Source organism: Trichoplusia ni, chromosome 17 (assembly GCF_003590095.1).
Source record: "Trichoplusia ni isolate ovarian cell line Hi5 chromosome 17, tn1, whole genome shotgun sequence".
In the NCBI taxonomy this organism is placed as follows: domain Eukaryota; kingdom Metazoa; phylum Arthropoda; class Insecta; order Lepidoptera; family Noctuidae; genus Trichoplusia; species Trichoplusia ni.
The window spans coordinates 6,815,533-6,827,072 of NC_039494.1; the positions used below are offsets into that span (position 1 = coordinate 6,815,533).

At 38.8% G+C, this 11,540-nt stretch overlaps 1 protein-coding gene across 1 annotated transcript; it reads left to right on the top strand.

Annotated features, from left to right (window-relative positions):
* The first annotated feature begins 104 nt into the window (after window positions 1-104).
* On the top strand, window positions 105-9,245 carry LOC113502459 (kanadaptin). The gene is made up of 10 exons (XM_026884031.1): window positions 105-540; window positions 867-999; window positions 1,409-1,601; window positions 1,822-1,999; window positions 2,277-2,448; window positions 3,033-3,181; window positions 3,880-4,049; window positions 4,616-4,798; window positions 8,395-8,540; window positions 8,891-9,245. Exons 1-10 carry the CDS (start codon window positions 279-281, stop codon window positions 9,204-9,206), a joined length of 1,902 nt encoding a protein of 633 aa, XP_026739832.1. The 5' UTR covers window positions 105-278; the 3' UTR covers window positions 9,207-9,245.
* The last annotated feature ends 2,295 nt before the right edge of the window (window positions 9,246-11,540 follow it).

Here is an 11,540-nt window from a genome sequence, read left to right on the forward strand (position 1 = left end):
TCCAGTTCTATTTATAAACTAAAATTTAGTTTCTCATTCTGTCCTACCCCAGTAAAAAGAGATGTGCAAAGATATGGGAAATGTCAAATATATGCTTAAAGACATTGGAATACTTGGCAGGGACTGTAAAGCACAATAGAATCAGATTGCTGTTTATGTTTTCTAAAATAAAAATATTTTACTATAAAAAGTAAATAATTAATAGAACTTTTTTTTTAAGAATATGTTCAATTAAACGTACAAGAACTAATATAAGCAAATTAACACTTAACCTAAAAATGGACGAAACGAATCAAGAAGCTCCAAGCGAAGAAAAAATAGAATTTAAAAAGCCCGTGCTCTTCGGTCGCATCGGGAAACTACCCAAAAAGGTTAAAAGTGAGTCTGAAAAGCCTCCAGAAGTTAAACGCATTGAAGAACCTGCAGAAAACAGTTCAGAATCGAGTTCTAAAAGTAGTTTACCGCCAGCGGTACTTTTAAAGGAAATTTCGAGTCCTATTCCATATAAGGAACCTAAATGGTCAGGGGTTTGTCCTGATGGTAAGTCTTACCCTACTCCATCGTCAGGCAACAGTTACAGCCCGTATTTTACGTTAATTTTTACTTTGTTATGACCACATATTTTCTTTGTTTACTATAGTTGTCAAAGCTACAAAGGTGGCACTAAAATACTTTGTCTGTCAATAAAAGAATTAGAAGAGAAAGGAATTAGTTAAAGTAACTTATTTAACACCTAATAAAGTTTTCCTTCACTACTTTATTTGGGGTATCTTTAATTAGCCTATTCCGGCAGCTAATTAGCCACCATTGTAGCACACAAATTTATTAAACACTTTGTTATAATAATAATGTCTCTTGTATTCCAGGAGCGGATTATTCTCTAGAAGTGCTAAAGTCAGGCATGATTGTGGAGCGAGTGGAGCTTACAGGCAAGCCATACCATGTTTTCGGGAGATTTGCTAACAGCGATGTTGTAATGGCACATCCTACTATATCACGGTTGGTATTTTGTATTGTTTCGTATAAATAGTTTATCTCATATATTTTTTTTTATAACATAATCTACTTGGTACTTGGTGATGGGCTCCCTTTTTCCACACATAGGCTCCAAATTGGCCCATTGCGTATGGTGGCTTAATTATACTACTACTCAAAAGAGTCAATAGGAGAGAGCCAGCAAACTCAGGCCTTGACCTTTAATATGAGAGAAATCCAATTTACTCGATACTTGGCTACTTCTCACCAATCATTGGCTTTGCCTCAACAGCTATAGTCCAAAATATTCTCTCATTGGCTGACTTATAGAACCATAATTTAAAACTACTGTCACAAGTCAGGAGGATTAAAGATTACCTAATTCAAAGGGTGTCTATGATCAGAGAAATAACCTCTCAATTACTTGTTTCAGGCACCATGCAGTCCTCCAGTATAAAGCGTTTGCTGAGGATGGGGAGCAGCCGTGCGGCTGGTACATGATAGACCTGGGCAGCACTCACGGCACCTACCTCAATAAGGAGAAGCTGAAGCCGAACCATTACACCAGGGTCAGAGTCGGACATCAGATCAAGTTTGGGAATAGCACAAGAACTTATATAGTGGTGGTTAGTATTTTGTAATGGCTTGATTAATTTCGTCTACCATGGCTTGTGTTACAACTGTTAAAAGACTGTTGTACAACAGTCGTGTAACTGTCTTCCAACTAATCATCATCATTCACAGCCTTTGTCCTCCCAATGCTGGGCATAGGCTTCCTCTTTCTGGTGCTAATTTCTACGAAATGATGTATAACTATAACTTCATAAAACTTTTTTGACATCCCAGGGCCCTGACTTTGACTGCGAAGGAGAATCAGAATTGTCGGTAACAGAAATCAAGAAGAAAGCGGAAGATATGAAGGCAGAGCGAGAGAGGATGATACGGGAGGCCTTTGAACAGAGGGAGAAGGACAGAGTTGAGCAGGAGAAGAAGAGAGAAGAACAGGGAATAGACTGGGGGATGGGTGAGTCTCATTTTGTTACTATTTAACCCTTAAAATTATGCAGTGTTATGAGTTGTATGTCTCTCTGTGTGTGTCTGATATGTAGCTCTCAAACGGATGAACTAAATTTGATTTTAAGCGAAAATTTAATTCGTCGTTAGTCGAGAGTGTTTAAGTTATGTTTGATGAAAATCGATGCAAGATGACCATTCTTTAAAAAACCTTTTGTCCTTTGATTATGAAATTAAGTTATTAAAGTAGTAATTACTTTATAATCAATTGGTATATATTTTCCTAGGTGAGGACGCGGAAGAGGAACCAGACCTTCTGGAGAACCCTTACGCGGAGACCGGCAACGAGGAGTTGTTCCTCCAGGATCCCAAGAAGACGCTGCGCGGCTACTGCGAGCGCGAGGGGCACGAGCTCAACTACGACTGTGAGGAGAGAGGTGTGGGGCAGTTCATATGCAGGTAGGAGCGGCAACTAAACTGTGGTACAACTGTCGTGCAACTGTTTTCCAACTAATGCGTAACTGTTTTGTCTGCTATATGTGTCGACTGTCATAACAGTTTAAATCAAAGTCCTTTATTGCAATCCAAAATGTACATATAAAATAAAATTTAGAAACAATTATGGACCCTGTCGGGCACAGCAAAGTCCAATATTAGGAATTGTATACGAATGCACATAATTCACTAATATTTGACTAAAAACCGATCAAGTGCAAGCCTGAATGGTGAAAATGGCGGTTTTGTAAAAGTAGGCGAAGAAAAATAAATTTGCAAAAAAAAATGTTATGGTGAAGCCTGATAGCATACAGACAGACAGACAGTCGCGTTGCATAGTTATATTAACATGCAAGAATGCGGGGATTAACGCGAATTTTGCCTTGATTAGCCCGACATTTAAAATTAGCAAAGGTTTGAAAACTTAAACCTTCCATCTTGTAGGTACGGAATCCTCATGACAACTGTTAACAACTACAGAAATAATTGGTCTTCTTCTACTACTACCACATGTATATTCTACATTCTCGTCTTCTTTCCTTTTCCAGAGTAGAGTTACCTCTAGATGACGCTAGAGGGAGGCCGGTGGTCGCGGAGGTCATCCACAGAGGGAAGAAGAAGGAGGCCGTGATCGCGTGCGCGCTGGAGGCCTGCAGGATACTGGACCGGGCCGGGCTGCTGCGCCAGTCCAAACATGGTGAGGACATGCTCCTTCTATACGCAGTCGGGTAACATGATGAGGTTTTTTTTATGATGAAGCTCTTTGTTTTATGTCTTTACTAGCTTTTGCCCGCGTCGTTAGAAGATATAAGTTAGGAATTTTTGAACGCAAGCCTTAGAAAAAAATATATTTACCCGTTTTTGTCACATTTTCCGTTGTATCTTCGCTCCTGTTAGTCGGAGCATGATGTTATATAGCCTAAAGCCTTCCTCGATGAATGGTCTATTCAACACAAAAATATTTTTCCATTTTACCAGAAGTTCCTGAGATTAGCGCGTTCAAACAAACAAACTCTTCAGCTTTATAAAATAGTATAGATATAGATTTTTGGATATGTCGAAGGTTTTATTAGTCATCATCGTCCTAACCTCTTCCCAACTATGTTGCTCCAGGAAGGCTTCCAGCCTAACCAAATTCAGCTCAGTACCAGTGTTTTACAAGGAGCGACTGCCTATCTGACCTCCTCAACCCAGTTACCTGGGCAACACGATACCCCTTAGTTAGACTGGTTGTCAGACTTTCAAGCGTCTGATTACCTGTAACGACTATTATAGATGTATCAATAACAGCCGGGACCCACAATTTAACGTGTCTTACGAAACACGGACCGACTCAAGATTTTATTAATTTTGAAAATGTATTAGTTTTTGTTTCATTAATGAGTTCTTTTCTAGAATCCCGTCGTCGCAAGGAGCGCGACTGGTCAGCGGACGACTACTACGACTCGGACGACGACACGTTCCTCGACCGCACCGGCAGCGTCGAGAGGAAGCGAGAGCGACGCATGCAGCGACACGGCGCGGCGGACAAGGACAGCGATAAGCCACGGACTTATGATGACCTGGTGAGCGTGGACGAAGCAGATTTCTAGTAAACGACTCCCGCAATAAGGAATTTAATCCTTGTGTCGGTGTCACATACATAAGACACTCAAGACTACGTGGGGATAGCCCAGTGGTTGAGGTCACCACGCCAAACCCACTGAGCCCGACTGGCCACGGGTTCCATCCTCACAAGCATTTGTGTGATTTTCTAATGCTTGTCCTGAGTCTGGGTGTCTTTTTGCATTTGATTTGTATGTTTATAGAACAAGGATTAAATTCCTCAATGCGGGAGTCGTTTTTTTTTGTAAGTAATAGGCGGCTTAGGTTTCATCGACGCGATAGTATGTTTATTAGGTCATAATTAACCATAGTTCTGAATAATCTTCTGCCTGATTTCGTACTAGATGGCGTTGTAGGAGTAATGAAATATTGGCGGTGACTGATCGCTGCACTCTTTCCACGCAATACTATACTTTATTGTCACACTGTTTAAGATTACTTTTGAATGAACAACTTCAATAATATACTTTTGTTTGATATTTCTACGTTTAAACAATAACCTTTGAATTTGTGTTTTTTCTGTCAGTTAAAAGAAATATCTACCATCGAGACCAAGATATCGTCTGAAGAGAAGACTCTGGAAACCCTCAGGTCCTCAGCAGCCAAGAGTAAGCAGGAGGCAGAGGATGTGGATGAACTGGACCAGTACATGAATAGTCTAAAACAAGGACCCAGCATGGCGGAGAAGGCAGAAATATCCAAGACTAAGGTAAGAGTAGCATGCACGAACTATGCCCAACAGTGGGCTAATGAGTAGGCATAGCAAAGATATCTAAGACTAAGATATAGGGTCTGAAACTAAGGCAAGGCTCAGAAGTAGGGGACTAGGTGAGGCAAAATGAAGTAACCGGTCATTTGCGAGTCGGACTTGCGACACTGAGGTCTCCAAACAAAAGGGCTAAAAAAACAATTCGGTTGGGTATCAGATTGGAAATTACTGTATAATAAATAAAGCTGCTTAAGAGGCCGGTGTAAGCAGCGCGCAACTGCAATTCGACGCGAGCCAAAAATCGGACGAAACATTGCTATCTCTATCGGACTTCTCGCGGCGCAGCGCGTAGCTGTGTGCGTGCGTGTAGTACTTTTGTAGCGAGTCATTCATAATGACTGATAACCACTGCATTGTACTAATTTTGTTTAGTAAATGCTTTATTTTTGTTATTTAATTTTCGGAACCGTTGGTGAACACAAAAACCAGTAATGCTTTTTTTGGAAATTATTGTACGATGTCTATATCAGAAGATTTAATGATATTAGGTATCTTAAATCTAAAAATCTAATAAAATAAAACGTGAACGAAAACTTTTCAATACAAACGTAATACCAAAAGACGGTATTTAATTTATCTAGGTTCCTAATAAACTTTTAGTTTAAAACGTTCACTATTACGAAATGCCAGCGAATTGCATTTCGCATATTTTAACACCGCTAACAGCATGTTTTCAACTTATTTTTTCTGTAATTTAATTCTTAATATTTAATAATAATTAGTCGCAGTGTGATGATAAAATAAATATTTTTCAATTTGGACCAGTAGTTCCTGAGATTAGCGCGTTCAAACAAACAAACAAACAAACTCTTTAGCTTTATATATTAGGACCTATAGAAGTATAGATAACATTTATGAGCTTAAATATGATAGAAAATACAAAAATTTTGCTAATATAAAGCGCCTTCTCGTTTATAACCACAACAATATCATAACGGGCCGTGCAGCAGAAATCGTAATATTTTAATTTCGCTATAACTTCAGAACCAAACGTCCAATTTTAATTATTCAAAGACCAAATATTATCTACATTAACTGTACATAGTGATGAAATAATTAATTTTGATAAGGATTAATAGCATGAGTAAAATAAACGCGTTTAAATGTAGTCCAAAAAAAATGAAGATTTTTCAATAAAAAAAATGGTTATTGTACCTCACTCGACATAGATAGGTATAGTGTGTCGCGAACTTTTTTGTAGATATTTATAACATCTACAATTACTTAGAACATTTTATGGTTCTATCTTTAATAGTTTAGGCAGGGTACGCAAAATAAGTAACTTTTTTGGTTGATTTTTTACACCTTGTGTTCGAAAACCCTAATATCTTACGGAAGCCTATTTTTGTGCAAAATTAAATATAGCCTGAATTACTCGTGGATAATGTAGCTTTCGAATGGTGAAATAATTTTTAAAATCGGTCCAGAAGTTTATGAGCCTATTCAATACAATGAAACAAACAAAGTTTTCCTCTTTATACTATTAGTGTAGATTAAAATTTGGTAAATTTAAAATGATCAAGAGTATGTTTTCGTTATGAAACTTATTTTTTGGTACCTAATAGGTAACAAATATTACGTAAGTAATCCAACCCAAGTTTATTTTTTTTTTGCAATAAGAAAGAGTACCTATTGTTTTACACTATCCCATTTTTCCATTAAATCTTTTTCCAAATATTTCACTCCCATCACATCCATGTATTGGCTAGAGGCCTCCGTCGCGTCGACTCCGTCCTAACTCGCCTATACCTACGCGATAATCACCTACAGCGAGCGACAACTGTTACCTACTAAGTTCCGTTTAAAATTTTAAAGTAGGTATGCTAGAGGCGGTTTATTTAAATATTATATTAAACAGTACATACATTAAATTTAGGTAATATTTCGTAAGTAAATAGTTAGTTAATAAAAAATATATTTATTACTAATTTTCGCCCGCAGCTTCGTCCGCGTCGATTTCGGTTATATCGCGTTTCCAAGAAAGAGAACTCTTCAAAAGTCCGGGATAAAAACTATCCTATCTTCTTTCTCAAGGTCAACTCTATCTCTGTACCAAATTTCATTAAAATCAGTTCGGTGGTTTAGACGTGAGGGCGTAACAGCCAGACAGACAGAGTTACTTTCGCATTTATAATATTAGGTATAGTAGGGAATATTAGTAGGGATTAAAACGTTTTTTTTTTCATACCTACTTTGTTAAAATTTTACTTTGCTTGTAGGTACGTACTACGTAGTAGGTACTGTGCCAAATTTCATTAAAATCAGTTCTTCGTCTTCTTAAAGTGCTTACAGATATAACAAATTTTTTTTCTTTCTTTTTTGTTAAAAAGCTACTCCCGCACTAAGGAATTTAATCCATGTGTTGCGGGGCTTTCACAAACATACAATTCACATGCACAAAGACACCTAGCCTCAGAACAAGCATTCGTGAATCCCACAAACGCTTGTCCTACACGGGGATCAAACCCGCGACACGTCGCGCCCAGTGGTTTAGGCGGGATGACCTCAACCGCTCGGCTATCCGTGTAGTCAAATTGAATGAAAGTGTCAAAAAACCTTGACAAATATATATTTTTGCTATTTAGTCTTGAAACCATAATTTCAAATTCAAATGCTACAACAAATACATTATAACACTCAAATTTAAAGTAAAGGAGAAATCCAATTAACATTGACAGAGTAGGTATTAATCTAGGCGCGCTATACCAGAGTAAAGCAGACAAAAAGTAAACAAAACCTATGTGCTCGCCCTCGCTCTACCCCATCCAAATTATTAAATTTATTTAACTATTAATTTTAATAATCACTTATTACGTCGTCGTCAAAAATGAATACTTTATTTAACTATAAACAACAAAACAATCTTTTACATCGGTAAACTACCTAATAGTTATAATGTCGAACCCAACGCCAGCGCATGCCACGAGCAGTGCGTACACGCACACAAACATAGCGTGTTGGACGTTGGTGAGACATGCGACAGCGATAATATGGTTCCAGATTTGTGATAAATTTGGTTGTGTTCCGTAATACCAAAAATTATGAATGAAAACTTATTATATGTCCACTTTTTTTTTGATAAATTGCAACTAGACTATATAATCTGTGTTCCTATTAAAAGGATATTAAGAATATTAATGTTTAAAGTACAGAAATATTAAGTTGAAAACATGCTGTTAGCGGTGTTAAAATATACGAAATGCAATTCGCTCGCATTTCGTAAATAGTGAATGTTTTAAACTAAAAGTTTAATAGGAACCTAGATAAATACCGTCCGTATCCGAATAACATAACTTTAAGTCGGTGATATGTTCGTAGCGACAATGATTTTGGTATTACGTTTGTATGGAAAAGTATTCGTTCACCGCACCCTTAAACTAAATTTCGGTAAAAATAAAATTTCAAGTTGCTCGCAGTTCAAGCTGTCGCAATTCATGAGGTAAAGCCTGGTGATAGGTGGACGGCACAACGAAAAGTCGCACGATAGTTACTATAAAGACACTGCAATAATAACATAAATACCCTCACCCTCACAGATGAGTATCCAGAAGCTGAAGCAGCAGCTCGCCAAGACGCAGCGCCTGGCGGAGCTGGCGCGGCCCGCACACCTCCCGCCCCTCATCCGGCAGGCGGACAGCCGCCACATCAAGCAGGCCGCTAACTCTGTACTCTACGGGAAGAGGTCAGGGGACTGTGTGTCCGTTTTCGGATGAACTTTTTGATTGTTGTTTTAGAACGTTGAAACTACATTAAGTGTTATTTGAGTCTTTGTCTTCTTTTAATTTAAATACGTGGTTTACGTTTTCGAAATCGATTTTATTTAATACGATATGTTAAGCATAAGTAGTTATACAAAGTAGACATACAAATTTCATGTGTATTTGTTTTAAAAAAAATGATGAAAATTTTCCTAAAACCGTTTAGTTATGTTCCATGCATCACATATTTGCCTTCTTTTACAGAACACAGCAACAAATAGTAAGTCTGTAGAGATTAGACAAGCATTTGTGATACGAATTTCCTATTTTTCAGAATACGACTAAAAGAAGACGCTGAAAAACGACCAAAAATAAAAAAAATAGTAAAACAAGAAGAAACGGAATTTGTTGAAGAAGTAGACTCAGATGATGAAGACCCGAACAGTAATGAAACAAACATCAACAGCGACACTTCCAAAGACATTCAAGATATCAAAGAAGGAATTAAGCAAAAGCAAGAAGAGATCAAGGAAGAAAAAGAAGCAAAAATGTACGGACCAATGAGGCCGCCTGAAAACTATGTGATACCTGAAAACTATTTTGATCAAGAGAGCGACCGAGACTTACCTGAAATTATGGAGAAAGAGTAGTTTAAGTTATGATTAAATAAATTGTTTTTATAGAAGTTATTTATGATTTTGTGTCCGACTTTTTAATAAAAGTGCGGCCGGTACGCTTCTGTACCTGTTCCACATATGAGACTCACGTGACCCACATATGAGACACACGTGACCCAAATATGAGACTCACAAGACTCCCAGATGAGACTCACGTGACTCCCACATATGAGACTCACGTGACCCACATATGAGACTCACGTGTTTCCCACATATGACACTCACGTGACCTAAATGAGTCTCTCATGACCCACATATGAGATCCACGTGACACCCATATGAGACTCACGTGACTCCCACATATGACACTCACGTGACCTAAATGAGTCTCTCATGACCCACATATGAGATCCACGTGACACCCATATGAGACTCACGTGACTCCCACATATGACACTCACGTGACCTAAATGAGTCTCTCATGACCCATATATGAGATCCACGTGACACCCATATGAGACTCACGTGACTCCCACATATGACACTCATGTGACTCCCACATATGAGACTCACGTGCCCACCTATGCGATTCACGTGACTCCCAGATGAGACTCACGAGACTCCCAGATGAGACTCACGAGACTCCCAGATGAGATTCACGTGACCCACATGTGAGACTCACGTGACCCACATGTGAGACTCACGTGACCCACATATGAGACACACGTGACTCCCACATATGAGACTCACGTGACTCCCAGATGAGACTCACGTGACTCCCAGATGAGACTCACGTGACTCACACATATGAGACTCACGTGACTCCCAGATGAGACTCACGTGACTCACACATATGAGACTCACGTGACTCCCAGATGAGACTCACGTGACTCCCAGATGAGACTCACGTGACTCACACATATGAGACTCACGTGACTCCCAGATGAGACTCACGTGACTCCCAGATGAGACTCACGTGACTCCCAGATGAGACTCACGTGACTCCCAGATGAGACTCACGTGACTCACACATATGAGACTCACGTGACTCCCACATACAGGGTGTAAGGAACACCGTACCACCAAAGTCGCATAATGACTTTAAAATAACGTGTTAATTAATATTAAAGAAGTCGCTACCGTCGGAGATTAACATTTATAGATTTAGTCATTTTCAACAATCACAAAAAAAATACCAATCAATTTACACTATTCTGACTTCAAAGATGAGATTCACGTGACCCACATATGAGACTCACGAGACTCCTAGATGAGATTCACGTGACACTCTCATGACCCACATATGAGGCTCACGTGACACACAAGGAACTGAAGGAACGACTGCCTATCCGAACTCCTCAACGCAGTTACCTGGACAACACGATACCCCTTGGTTAGACTGGTTGTCAGACTTTTCAAGTTTCTGGCTACCTGTAACGACTGTCATAGATGTAGGAATAACATTCACAATTTAACGTGCCTTCCGAAACTCGGAGGAAGTCGTTATGACAAGAATGATCACCCATCTACGGACCAACCGCGTCAAGCGTTGCTTAACCTGTGATCGGTTCACTTATGCGGTTTTAGCTTAGCCACGAGATCCTTCTATGTGAGACTCACGTGTTCCACATAATAAATTATGCAATACTTTAAGATATGACTGACTGGCCACGGCTGTTGAGGAGGGTAGTTGCTTGACTGCCATACCGGAGAAGCAGGCTAGAAATCTGCCTTTTTTTAAAATAATGTTTTACATAATATTTTATGACACCGCTGACAAACGGTTAAGGATAACTTCATTGTGGAAACCCATGATGTCAAGTATTGTAATTTGAAACCCCCAACGCAACCATCAATGTTTATAACTTTCTTGGATGTGGTCAGTGACCCTGGGCTGTGTGCACTTCCAACGGGTCTAATAACGTAACATAAAACTAGAGAATAATCTAAAAGTATTCCACTAAGTGCAACGTGTCCAGGTTCGATCCCCGCGAAGCATTCGTGTGTTACTCAAATGCTTGTTCGGAGAGTGTGTGAAATGGTATGTTTGTGAAACCATCCGCAACAGATGGATTAATTTATTTAAATGGGTGTTGTTTTTCTTTATTATGTATAACTTTCCAATAAAGATCTGGTCACTCGCAGCTCATGAGAAAGTGGAGTGGGGAGGCCTTTGCCCAGCTATGGATCAATCTAGGCGAGTAGTAATAATTAAACAGCTACAAATTACAAATACAATGATTTTTATAAAATAGAAATTACTCTAAAAGTTGAAAACATAAAGTTTTTTTTAATAAACATAACTGCAAGGGAAAATTTAATATATTATTATTTGTTTTCATTAATTGCTAGCAACTATGAAGTGGC